Source organism: Haemaphysalis longicornis, unplaced genomic scaffold (assembly GCF_048455015.1).
Source record: "Haemaphysalis longicornis isolate Haplotype H1 unplaced genomic scaffold, Haemaphysalis longicornis Haplotype H1 scaffold_8, whole genome shotgun sequence".
Classification (NCBI taxonomy): domain Eukaryota; kingdom Metazoa; phylum Arthropoda; class Arachnida; order Ixodida; family Ixodidae; genus Haemaphysalis; species Haemaphysalis longicornis.
In genome coordinates this window covers 39,671,613-39,685,521 of record NW_027526445.1, presented here as the reverse complement: position 1 = coordinate 39,685,521, position 13,909 = coordinate 39,671,613, and the positions used below count along the sequence as shown (strand labels likewise).

At 50.0% G+C, this 13,909-nt stretch overlaps 1 protein-coding gene across 2 annotated transcripts in view; it reads left to right on the top strand.

Annotated features, from left to right (window-relative positions):
• The window catches only part of LOC144148912 (cytochrome P450 2C30-like), a 74,997-nt gene that overhangs the window by 24,007 nt on the left and 37,081 nt on the right, over window positions 1-13,909 (top strand). For both annotated transcript variants that reach the window (XM_077680442.1, XM_077680441.1), the window contains exon 5: window positions 9,036-9,337. In XM_077680442.1, the coding sequence (XP_077536568.1) occupies window positions 9,036-9,337 (302 nt within the window). The remainder of the gene's footprint in view (window positions 1-9,035; window positions 9,338-13,909) is intronic.

The window sequence follows — 13,909 nt, the reverse complement described above, 5'->3', positions numbered from 1 at the left end:
GCTGTTAATATAAAAGTTCGCAACGTTAAGTCAGTGAAGCAGGAACAATTTTTCGTGTGGTTATGATGGCCGAGACCCTAGGCGAATCGACCTGTTTGGGCTCCTTTCTATGCTTAACGATACTTAGGGGGAGCAGGAAGGGGAATATATTTAATGATGACGAGACGTCAGCCTGGCAGCGAGCTTGGCTTGCTACTCCACATGAACATGAGAGGTGCGAAAGTGAAAGGAAGCGACGACACAAAAACTACGACAGACACTACAAACACATATAGGCACAGAAACTGACAGACGCAGGATCGCGCACACAGCACACGCACAGAAGTAAAGTTGAAGCAAACTTTCAGAGTTTCGTTCTGGCCGGAGCGTTGGGGAAATGTCACCAAGGCCCTTGTACTCCGTGTTGCCGCGGCAGTGTACTGCCATGGGCCGATGGCGTCGCAAAGTTTCAGTGGTGCATAAGCACGCAGTCCCAAAGTCGTCTCTAAGGTTAGCCACGGGGTGTTGTAACGGGGAAACACACACAGTACATGTTATATGTCCTCACGAACACTGCATACGTGACAGTGACGGGAGGCAGCTCGGCGCATTTTGTACAAGTAGTAGCTGGTAGAAGCGACGTTGAGGTGAAAGCGGTGAACAACTGCTTCGTCGCGCTTTCCCAGGCCACACGGCATTCGGAAACTGCAGGCGGGATCAATTCTGTACAACCGCTGATAATTGTTTGATCCATCCGTCCATATTGAGAGTTGTAGCTGCCGCACCACGGAGTAGGCAAGTGTCGTGGCTTCACGTCGAGAGAAAGCAATCGGGATGATGACACTAGATTGGGTGTGGGCCGCGCAAGCTGTTTCGTCGGCCACCACAATCCCACTCACCCCACAATGCCCAGGTAGCCACTTGAACACCAGCTCATGAAGCAAGCTGGGAGCCTGTGTGTGCAGGGTGTGTATTCTGTGGGCCAGTTGTTCGCGGGGAAATGATGCCAGTTGTTGAAGCACTGCCCGCGAATCTGTGAAAATCACCCACACAGGATGTTGTCAACCAATAATATACTGCAAAGCGGAGCGCAAGGCGGCAAGTTCTGTGGTTGTCGATGTTGTTTTGTGGCTTAACCTGGTCGCAATTGTGGTCCGCGTCGATGGAACCCAGATTCCAATCGAAGATGAAGTTGCCTTTACCGATGCATTGTTGTAGATATGCTTGTGGTTACGGTAGCAATTCCACATGTGCTCTAGAGTGAAATACCTTAGAGCTGGAATTGGCAACCTTGACGTATTGATGATGCCCTGTACTGTGGTGACAATTCGCCAGGGGGAGTACATCCACGGCAGAAAATATAGGGGCGCAGTGTACTTCTGACACGAGGGTGGTAGAGTGTCTTGCACCTCCCAGGCGGAGCTAGAGCTCAGCGGATGTCCATGGGTCCTAGTCGCCAGCCGCAAATGAAGGCGAAATTGCTCCTCTTTGATCAGTACACAGGGTAAGAAGTGTCGTGACTCTCGTATGGTCCCTAGCGTAGAAGTTGTCTTCGGAAGGCTAACACAAAACCGCAGAGGAGGAGCCTGCATACTTTCTAACAGATTTGTGTTGGTCTCAGAAAGAGGGCTGAGTGCTGGGAGGCTGTATCGGAGCAGTCTCTCGCAGAGTGCTATTTAGAGACCTAAGAGGGGCCCAATAGAACATCCTCCTGAGGGGCTGGTCAGCATGCGTAACACCTTAGGACAGGAGCCCAAGTTCTCCTTTAGGAGACGAACGTGAGGGGACCACGTCAGCGACCTCACAAGTGTTACGCCCAGAAATCGGTGAGAGTCCACGAAGGGTATAGCCACCTCTGCCGCTGAAAGATAATAACGGGAGACATCACGCCTGGTGAAGGCTATTGCTGCACATTTCCTAGCCGGGATTGCGAGGCCACGTCTGGTCAAAAAGTTCGCTATTGAATTGATGGCTTTTTGAAGGCGAGTTCGTCAAACTCGCCTGTTTCGGCCAGAGCTCCAGATACAGATATCATCGGCATAGAGTGACATTTCAGCAGTGCGAGGTACGCACTTCTCAATTTCAATGAGGCTGATATTAAATATGGTTGGGCGTAAAATGCCGCCGTGTGACACACCTCGCGTGACATTGTGAGAGGCTGTTTTACCGTCCTTCGTGGACATAAAGACAGATCTGTCAGACAGATAATCCGATATCCACGCATACATGCGACCTCCGATGCCTAGCCACTCTACTGCAGATCTTATTGCCTCATGTGCAACACAGTCAAACGCTGCTTTAATGTCGATGAACACTGCTATAGTGATGCGACGCTGGGCTTTTGCACTCTTTATGTTGTTGACAAGGGCAAGCACGTTGTCGATGCTGCTGCGAGACTGTCTGAATCCAGTCATCTGTGAGGCATACACGTTCCGCTTTGTCACGTCCCAGTCTAAGCGACCAATGACCATTTTCTCCATCAGCTTCCCCACGCAGCTCAGGAGTGCAATGGGCCGGTAAGATTCAATTTCCGTAGTTATTTTGCCGGGTTTGAGTACAGGAACAAGGCGACCGCGTTTCCAGCCAGGTTCGAGGCGGCCGGTTTCCAAGCTGTGGTTGTATGTGCCGAGAAGGAAGTGCTTAGCTTTGTCTCCAAGGTGCGACAAAGCTTCATATGTGATGCCACCTGAACCGGGGGCAGAAGCCGTGTTCACGGAAGACAAGGCAGCAAGTAGTTCTGCCATTGTGAAAAGCTTGTCCATAACGGTCAGATTTGTAGAGGGCAGAGAGACGGGTGTCAGGCTGGCACGTAAGTTTGGAGCCTACAAGGCTGTGACTTTGGCGCCGAAGTCTTCAGCGACGGTTATATCACGGCGGTTCTGTGGCAAAGCGATAGAGTTGAAAGGGTGTCGAGCAGTAGGCGGTGCCCGTACGCTACGCACTAAGCTCCAAATCCTCGTGAGACGTTTTCGCTGGTCTAGTTTTGAGGAGAAAGACTACCATTCACGCTGAACCAATTTCTTCATATGTCGCTTTACGTGCCTCTCTGCGCATCTAGCGGCTTGTATATCTTCGGATCTTCGCGTTTTGCGAGCACGCCTTTAAGCCGTGTGGCGCACCGCGCGGAGCCTTTGATACTCCGCATCGGCCACAGAGAACGTCGAGGGTAGACGGAAAAACTTCATACAGGAACCTTTCGCCCGTGTCATGGCGTCTATTAGGTCGCTGTACGATTCCAAATTCCTATCGAGCTCTTCAATAAGAGCAGAATATAGACACCAGTCCGGCCTTCAAATTTGTCGATTGAATGGCCCTCCGCATAGACCATCAAGCAAGATATATGTAAGCAGGTGGTCGCTTCCATGTAACTCGATGTCGACGTGCCACTGGGCCCTACATGAAATTCCGAGGGAGACCATGGTGACATCGCGTGTGCTCGATACTGCGCCCCGGCTAAACATGGTTCCACCGGTATTAATCACCGTCACACCCTTGCGGGAAGCCACGCCGAAGAGGCGCCTGCCTCTTACTGTGGTCTTATTGCTGCCCAGGAGGGATGGTGCACGTTAGAATCACCAGATAACACGTGCGGTGCCGGTGTCGAGCGTACGATGTGCTGGAGACGATCCACGTTAAATGCAGCATCAAGTGGAAAATATGCCGCGATAAGGGTAAACTGCTGCGCATAAGTTTTAATAGTCGCTGTCACATACTCGTTTGTGTCATCTGGAGGCAAGGTATGCTCCATGTACGTCAGGTCGTTCCTGATAGCGAGCAGAACTCTTGAAAGAGCCTCACCTGTTGTAGACTGCAGAACAGTGTATCCAGAGAGACGAATGTTTGCGCGTAACCGTGACTCGGGTATTGCGATGATTAAAAAGCGGTGCTGCTGTATGGACCGTCGGAAGTCTTGAAGGCCGCTCCGAAGACCGCAGGCGTTCCATTGCAATTCAGTGGCCTTGTTCCGTATCTCGAGAGTTTTTGGCGCAACAGCTCCTATCGTCATTGCGTGAGGAGAGGTAATACAAGGTGAATGATTGTGCCTATGCCCTTGGCCACCGGAGATGAGAGGGGAACCAGGAAAATTCGAATGGCCTCCACAACTGAAACGATGAGCGTACAAATGTTCCCAGAGATTTGGTGAACACGGCACCTGGGCCTGTTCTCGTTTGCTTGCTGACCGGAAAACCCGCTGGCGCTGCCACACTCGACGAGACAGCACCAGCAGGCGCTGTCACGCTTGAGGAAGCAGCTGCAGGTACAGGCAATTACTCCGGCGTCTCCATGGATGCAGACTCGGATGACGGCGCGGGTGTCCCTGTAGCGGTCGGCGCAGGTTTCACGGGTCCGCAAGCCGGTAGGGGCGGGAAGTCATCGTCGAAGCTTGCATCTAAAGTGTTGGAGACTGGAGACTGGCGCTTTCCTTTTGGCGGCCTTCTGGGTTTCTGAAGAAGACTTTTTTTCATGCAGCACCTTTCCGCCACTGCTCAAGCAGGGTCGCCTTCGCTGACCTGTAGTTAACGTTTTTGTCACCCTTGAGCTTGTGAATGGCCTTTTCTTTCCGAAGGACCGGACAGCGCGCAAACGTCGACTCGTGACTGTTCCCAATGTTGGGGCACCGAAGATGTCCCAACATTCGTAGAGCTTCCATTACCCCCTCCCCCCCCACAGAGCACATCGGCTCGGATGTCTACACATGTTTGCCACGTGGCCAAAACAATCGCACTTGGTACATTGCCGGGGCATCTCAACCATAGGATATACGCGGTAACGCGTGTAGCCTAGGAAAACGTGTTCAGGCGCTGTTTCAGTGGCAAATACAATCCGCACGCTCTTGGATACCTTGTCTAGAGTGCGCACAGATTTGACCGGTGTCTTTTGACGCCGAGCTACGAGAATTTCAGGCTTAGACCGATCAACTGGAACATCCCTGATCACTCCTGCTTCGCACTCGAGCGAGGCTCATACGCCTGAATAAGGATGCCCTGAATGGTTTTCATTTTCAGGAGACGTGCTGTAGCGTCAGCGTTGCGCGTGTCTACTGCTAGAAGGTTCAGCCGATACTTTGGCATTACGTGAAGGACTCCATCTGGAGCCATACGCTCAAGGCCACTTTTCAGAGCGAGTGGTTTGAAACGGGTAATAACGCTCTCCACTTTTGTGGGGTTCAGAATTACTACGCGCCCATGCTTCTGAAATTTAATGATAGGCTGCCAGCTGAGAATCAGATGCTGTCTCTTAGAGCCACGTCGCCGTTTAGGAGGCATCACGGTCTGCAATTTGTTTTTGTTCGTCCGTGATCTTCGAGTTTGTTTAGCATACATAATTGTGGCAGAGGTTGCGTCTGTCATGTCTGAAAAGGCATCCTCATCGTCCGGCAGCGGTTGAACAGACGGGCAAGGAGATCACAGGGGACTTGCCTGACCAGCTGGTATCGGCGACGATTCCAAATGGGAGGCGTTAGGAGCGTCTCCAGTGGCGTTAGGCCCGTATCCAGAGGCCGTCACGGAGGTGTCCTGATGAGATGGGTTCATCTACAAGTCACCGGTAGCAGCCCCTGGAACGGGGTCAGAGAGGTGACATCCAGACGTTGCACCCGGCAGCATACTAGGAGGCGAGCCCGGAGGTAGTCTTGGCGGGGCTGCGCTCGCTGCAGGAAGCATGTCCTTGGCTGATGTAACCTACTAAATTCGAAACGAAAACGTCAAAACTTATTTAAAATAAACTGCAAGTAGAGACAAGCGCAGCCGGCCGAAGGCGTCTTCTTCCTCTTCTTAACGTTGATTCTTACGCGGTTCCACGGTACGTGTAGCTTAACATCCAGCAGTGTTTAACGGTTTGGGAAAGAAAACTGTAAAACGTAACCTCACGCCAAAGCGCCGAGCAGGGACAGACGCGCGCTCGCGTTGCAAGAAGACAAGAATTACAACCAAAATGTACATTGCTGCTGACCAAACTAATAGATTTGTAAATGGCATTCTCATCTTTATCTTGTATGCATAAGTGCAGTGCTTTTGCACGCTTACTTAATTAGTAGGCCACGACGGATTCTCCATGCCAAGCCAACATAAACGTACGGATATAGGGGTGCCGTGCGCCTTGGCGATAATGCTCGAATCGTATTCTTGTAGCAGGGCGTTCCATATCCACTCTGAAAGAAACTTGGCGAATTTGCATTACAGCTCCATGACTTCTATTCCCTACGCGCTTGTGCGATGATTTTGCCTGTCATCTCTCTGTTACAACACCAAAGACGAGGACGCGGAGGATTTTCTATCCGCGGATTGATATAGCATAATTGCCGTTCAGATAGAGTCGAAAGTGAGTGAAGAGATGTTCAAGCGGCCAAACTGGGTAGTGTGTGCAAAGAGCTAAGGGATATCTAAGTGGCTAACAATGAAAAGCGTGAAATTCTGGCGCACTGCCGCTAGTAAGTGTGCAAATGCTCGTATCTACACCCGAGGAACGCCATGACGATTTGCACGCCGCAACCATGCTCCCCCTATGTGGCGTTACAGGATCTCCTTGTTCGAGGTGTCTGAACCTGGAAGAAAGCGGGGGGGGGGGGGGTACATAAGTTGGCCAAGAATTAAAATGCGATGCTATTGCATCACAAAGCATATACAAATTTGCGAATAATTGGGGGGGCGGGGCATACAGCGATTATTCTGATCCTAGGCTAAGTCAGGTTGCTAGTAATCCCTGTATTTTTGTCGCCTGTTTTCTTAAGGCTACGGCGAAATAAAAATTAACAGGAGTTTTTTTTGTCTTCTCAAAAAGGGAAGTTCATCTCCTTACGGACATTTTTCATAGTCGCACATTTATTAGAAAGTCGCATTTCTGGCTTAGAAACAGCTTTTCCGAAAGCAAAAGGTAAGTGACCACGCCCCTTAAAGAGTGTGCTCCGTGCTTAGTGCCTTTTTTACCAAGAAACCTCCAGCTCCAAATGAATACGCTTGTCTGAAATCAGTAATAATAATAAATTGCCTGGCAGCCATTGTATAGTTATTTTTAGCGAAGGTGATACAAAGACCCTGCTAACGGTTTTTCCCCATTTGTAGTTTGCAGCCGCACGTGAAAAAATGACTTTGTTGGGCTTCACACTCTCAAAATTGCAACATTAGATGATGTTGTTTCATTCAATGATGGTAGCATCGCATGACCCAACATTTCGAAATCATTCGGACGAGAGATTGGTGCGTACAAAGATATCGCACTGAAGTGTCTGTGTAAAATATCGGGTGCCCAAAATATTTTTGTTGTTGCTATCTCAAAATAATACTTAGCGCACAACTGCTCGTGATTGTAAGAGTGGTTGAGGAAAGGGATCGTTTGGAGAACTCCGTCTGCAATGTTTTTCTCCCGTGATAAGTAGAACGCCTTTTTTGTATTGTACATTCATTAGTTCAGCAAATGGGTTATTGCTATACATAATGTAAATGTAATGTAGCGAAACGCCTGGTGGGAGCTATAAATATTGGCAAAATAAATCACCGCCAACATCTCGGTTGATCATTTTTCTTTGAGACAAAAATGTAACAAGGAACCGGAACAGTCAGCAAAAAATAAGCAAAATAATGTGACTGGAGTACAAAGTCCCCACTTTGTGTAACTACGCTGAAGTCGTCCGCTACGCAGCGTTTCTTAGCCCAGGTGCTGTTAAGTGATTTACATAGAGAAAATATTTTTTTAATCGGGGAAATGTGTTACGAAAGACGGAATAACAGGAATGCGGAAAGCGTTTGTGTACTTATGCAAACTGCCGGGCATTGAGAGCCCAAATATAAGAAGAAATATGCTCTGGAAGAGCTATAGATAATGTAGCAGTTCTTCTAAATCTTCTAAATTAAGTAAAGGCGTTTTATAAGATAACATCTGCCGTACAAATCAGTTTTCCCGCTTCACATGGCACTTGTAGAATATTGAAATGCCGATATTATGATATATTACTTCAAAATAACAGGCGTCGCACCTGGAGCCGCAAAACATAGGTCTGGCGCTTTTATCGGGATAACTACGTAAATGTCTTCAATAAAGCAATAAAAGGCCTTGCACTGTCTATTTTGATGTCTCACTTCAGGTTCTGTCATTCATTACGCATCGCCCTTACTAAGAGAAAATGTTGCATTCGAACGCGCAAATTACATCTGTGGGTTCGGGCTGTTGTCGCCGCAAAAGGCCCGACGAGAAGCCTCGCCTGTTGTATCTTCCAGAGCTTTTTCTGAATACGTGAAGAATGCTCTGCTAAACTGTGGTGAAAAGTACATTTCTTCTGAGGACAGCCACAACAAAACCAGTAGATTGGAACTGCGCCAGTTTTCTTTGCTCTTAATTTCTTACTAATGAGAGATTCTTGTTTTATGAAACAATATTCACAGCTACCGCAATTCACGTTTTACGCAGAACACCGGCAAGCGAATACAAAATGCAGCTGATTATAGCAGGGGTACTTAACTCCATCTTGACGAGCAAAACAGCAGCGTTGTTTATTATCCAATTAGTCAGATCTCCATTCCACCCGCCGCGCTGGCTCAGTGGCTAAGGCGTTGCGCTGCTGAGCACGAGGTCGCGGGTTCGACTCCCGGCCGCGGCGGCCGCGGCGGCCGCTTTTCTGATGGAGGCGAAAAGCAAAAACGCCCGTGTGCACGAGATTTCAGCGCACGTTAAAGATCCCCAGGTGGTCAAAATTAATCCGGAGCCCTCCACTACGGCGCGCCTCATCGCCTACGTTGCGTCGGCGCGTTAAAACCCTACAATCAATCAAATCAAATCAAATCAGATTTCCATTCCACCTAACCATTCACTGCGACAACGTGTGCTTAAAAAATCAGCTCCCTGATAAAGGCTTTTTTTTGGAAACCAAAATGGAGTGTGCTGCAACTTTGCTGGTGAATGTTTACGCCATTTCAGACGCAAAGCAAAATGTCGTGGTTCGTTTCAGCATCCTTCAAAAGAAAAGGAAAATTTTGTTCTGAAATATTGTTCACACGATGCGCTGTTGTTTCTAACATTTTCCCCTGATATTTTCATCCCTCCTCTTGCACATCGTCCAACAGGAAGAGTTTCACAATCTCGCAGAGGAAATGGGAAAAAAGAACACCGAGCCAGTAAATATCCAGGAGTTCCTAATTCCATGTGCATTCAACAACATCGCATCGTTCTTCTACGGCGCGTTGCCCCGTGACCATCCCAGTCGCTTGGAGCTACACAGAGTTATGATGCAGCTTAAAGGCGCCCTAACAAGTGGACCATTATTCGACTTCATGCCTTGGAAGCTGAGGCGTTTACTATCCAACCTACCTTCGACCAGGAACGGCCGCATGGATGTTGCTCAGGTTCAGCTGGAAGAGTTCACCAGGTAAAGGAACATGAATTGCTGCTTTTACGCCGGGTTGAAAAGCATGACACAGTTTTTTAGTTCACATATACAAATGTCTGTATTACATGTGGGCCACATGTAAAAGAAAACGTGACAGGCAAAGCAACAACCACCCTTATAAACAGAACTTTCAACCGGTAGAGATTGCTTGCACAGGAGTGCAAAGTATCTTGAAAGTCACGAACAGAACGCTTCCAGAATATTGTACACGCATTCGACCCAAAATATGTCCCCCGGGCATACACGACGCCAACGCGGCTTTGCGACCATCTTATTCTTTACTATGACAACAAGGATGAAGGACGAGAAGCTCCGAAAAAATTGCGCTTTCAGTTGTAACTTGCCGCGGTACACTTTCGACACTCTAATGAGCAGGAAACAATATTTATGTGGGCAGTGGTATTAACATTACCAAGTAATCACCCAATGGTAAATAGATAATGTCCATTTTATTGGCACCCGCCGCGGTGGCTCAGTGGCTAAGGCGTTGCGCTGCTGAGCACGAGGTCGCGGTTTCGATTCCCGGCCGCGGCGGCCGCTTTTCTGGTGGAGGCGAAAAGCAAAAACGCCCGTGTGCCGAGATTTCGGCGCACGTTAAAGATCCCCAGGTGGTCAAAATTAATCCGAAGCCCTCCACTACGGCGCACCTCATCGCCTGCGTTGCGTCGGCGCGTTAAACCCCAACAATCAACCATTTTATTGGTAACCTCCAGAGAATTATAGCTGGGGCATGTGGTCACATATTTTGCGCTAAAATATTGGCCCCGTATCTCGTGATGTCGCTGGAAATGTCGTCCAACGGAGATATCCTTCTGCCGCCCCTGCCCTGTGAATGTCGGTCTTCTCTCTCCCGCCCTTATGTCACGCGTTTCCCTTCCCGATTCCCACACCCCAAGATAAGCACAAATATGTGGTAAAGTCGATTCAATTTTCGTGCGTTCCACGCCTCGCCCACCCTCCATTGGAACCTTTATTTACTGTTGAACTTGTAGCGCCGCCAGGTGCTCCAGGCTCGTCACGTCCTCTTTTTAAATTTTTTGGTCAGAATGTTGTGTTGAACGCGTATTTTTGCTGTCACAAAACACAAGCAGCCATGTATATTTACTTAAAAGAACACTGCAAACACCAGCCTTGTATTGATTCCTTGCTTCAGATATTCTTGATATTTCTTTTTACTGATGAATGTTTAAAATACAACATGCTTGTTGATTCACCAAGGTGGAAAAGTTTTGCTTTGTAAAACTTCGTTCAAGTATATTTTAACTTTTCTCCAAAGATTGAATCGTTGGGACAGACAGACAGACAGACAGACAGACCGACAGACAGACAGACAGACAGACAGACAGACAGAGAGACAGACAGACAGACCGACAGACAGACACCAAAATATTCGGGTTTATGTTGCCCTAGAAAGACGATCATTATTGATACAAGAATACACAATCAATTCATAATATTAACAGTACGCCGAATAATTGGGAGTAAGAAACCAGGTACACTGATAGTTTCGTTCTCAAGGATGTAAAATAGCCAGCATGATTTTCCCGTCAGCAAATGTTTGGGCAAGGGACGTTTCTAGAATGCGAAATTCTGGCTGCTTTCAGCAAAATGGAAACGTGTCGTCTTTAGCATCTCATGGCGATGGGAGGTGCATATTGCCGCGAACCATACATTGGGTTTGTTTATTTGTGTTTTGCTTTTACCGCCCGGCTGTGCCGGTCTGTGTTATCTCTGCGCCAAGGAAAGCGCGTGTTCAATTCTTTCTTTCTGTGCCGCATGTGTTATCTGTTGTGATAGGGAGAGCATTCCGATCTAACGTGAACAGCCCAGAATAATCTTCTTGGGTCTACTATGTTCTCGATGCGAATCGACGTTTCGAGAACCACGCGCGCCAAAAGATAAAAAGCCTGCAGTGCGGACGCCGGGGCATTCGATTCTGCGACGCTCGCTGACGCAAGTCACTTTGTTGACCGCTGCTTCGCCGCCTCTGTATTCTTTTAAGTTGTTAGGGGAGCACAAGTTCGCTCCAATAAACTTGTTTCTCCTGCAAGACAACTGCGTCGTCCTTGGCTTCGTGACATCTGGTGGAGGTGCTGGGTACGCACCCTTCATGCCCACTACAACCTCGAGAAGCCGCCAAGCCAGTCCAACAAGAGCCAGCCCCCGCCTGCAAAATTTACCACCCGAGTTCGGTTTGATGCCAGAAGGGCCCAAGAAAAAGAACGCTGCAACCAACACCATGGTGCAAGAAACAACATCGCCAATCGTCCTGCAGCAGCCCCGGGAACCGCCATCGTTCCGGGGAGCCCCCGCTGAAGACCCCGAAGAATGGTTGGAGAAGCTGGAGCGCGTCCGCATCTTCAACAGGTGGGATGACGAAGAAACTTTCTGGCATGTCTTCTTTTACTTAGAAGATGCTGCTCGAACTTGGTTCGAGAACCATGAGAGTTCTTTGACCGACTGGACTCACTTCAAAAGGGAGTTCCTGAAGACATTCACTACTGTTGTGAGAAAAGAGCGAGCTGCGCTTTTGCTTGAAACTCGGACACAACACCCCAACGAAGGGGTCGTGATCTTCGTTGAGGAGATGAAGCAATTATTTCGCCGCGCGGACCCTGAAATGACGGAAGAAAAGAAGTTACGCTTCTTGATGCGCGGTGTGAAGGAGGAGCTGTTTGCTGGACTTGTCCGCAACCCGCCCAAAACCATCGCTGAATTCGTGACCGAAGCCAGCACGATTGAGAAGGCTCTCGAAATGCGTGCTAAGCAGTATGACCGGAACTTTGTTGGCGCGGCCAGTGCGAACTACATCGACAACATGCGGGTTCCGGCTGATAGCCTACGCGAGGCTATCCGCGAAATAGTGAGGGAGGAGCTGCGGAAACTGCTCCCGACGACGCCGCAACCACAAGTCGCTTCTCTTACCGACGTCATTAGAGAAGAAGTGCAGCAAGCGCTGGGAACTTCAACGACGCCAGTAGCACCTCGCGAGCCGCAAGCCATGACCTACGCGGCTGCTGTACATCGCCCTCGCCCACCTGCACCCTATCGTCCCGAGGCTCCGTACCGTCGTCCCCTCTCGCCGGCCCGACCACCTGCGGCGCAACCCCCTGCCCCAAGGAAGACCGACGTGTGGCGAACGTCCGACAATCGTCCGCTGTGCTACCACTGCGGAGAGGCCGACCACGTCTACCGTCGCTGCCCCTACAGGAGGCTTGGTTTGCGAGGGTTCTCCGTCGACGCACCCCGCCCCCGAACTGGTCAGCACCCATCGGAGATCGAAGAGTACCTGCCCAACACCAGCCGTCGACCAGCCCGTTTCAACCGTTCGCCGTCACCCTACCCATACCAGTCGCCGAACCGCCGTAGCAATGCTGAGTTCTCACGTGGAAGGTCCCCCAGCCCACGCGGGGGAAACTAAAAGCAGCAACTTCTGGAGGTAAAGTTGCACGATCGCGGAAAAATGAAAACCCTCCAACGACGCAACGACTCGCGGAAGACAGTGACTCACAACATGCCCTCATCCCGACGACCCGACCCAGACCTGACGAGACTCCCGTACAAGACGAGACGTCCGCTGAGAAGACGATGACAACGACGACGCACAGTGCCCGACCGTCAACACGCACAAGCCGAGATGCGACGCCCCGACGCACCCGGAACTCGAGGAAGGCGGCATCCGACGTCAAGGTGTCCATCGACGGCTTTGACGTAGTCGCCCTCGTAGACACGGGAGCCGACTATTCGGTAATGAGCGGACCATTTGCGTCTAAACTGAAGAAAGTTATGACCAGATGGGACGGTCCGCACATACGCTCAGCAGGAGGCCACCTCGTGACGCCAAGTGGAATGTGCACATCGCGCGTCACCATAGACGGCACAACGTACCCTGCGGCGTTCGTCGTTCTGCCTAACTGGTCCCGCGACGTGATTCTCGGAATTGACTTTTTGACGGACAACGGCGCAATAATTGATCTGCAGACCAAGTCGATAACATTTTCCTCCGATCACTCCACGACGCCGCAACCGAACCCCGATCACCGTGCTGCTGTCAGGATCGCCGACGATCACATCACCCTGCCACCCCGCGCAAGCTTGATGATCGCCGTCTACTGTGAGGATGGTGCTTCTGACATCGACGCTATCGTAGAGAGTGATCGAAGGTTGCTTCTCGACCGCGGCGTCTCCGTCGCAAGAGGCATTGCGCACTTTAAGCAACGCCAATCTCACGTTTTGGTCACTAATTTCACCGAAGAGTACCAGCATTTAAACAAGGGAGCTGCAATTGCGTTCCTCGAGGAAACGCAAGAAGCAAGTGATGTGATCGCAGTCGCCGACTTTGAACGCACACCCGTAGAAACCTTCAAGCTCCCGCAGCCATTCGACGTGAATCCGGCGCTACCGCAAGAACAACGGAAAAAATTATTGGCCTTGCTGCGTCGCTACAGCGAATGTTTTTCGTCGAGCGCAAAACTACGTCAGACCCCTCTAGCGAAGCACCGAATAATAACCGAAGATGGAGCCCGACCTACCAGACAGTCACCGTACCGC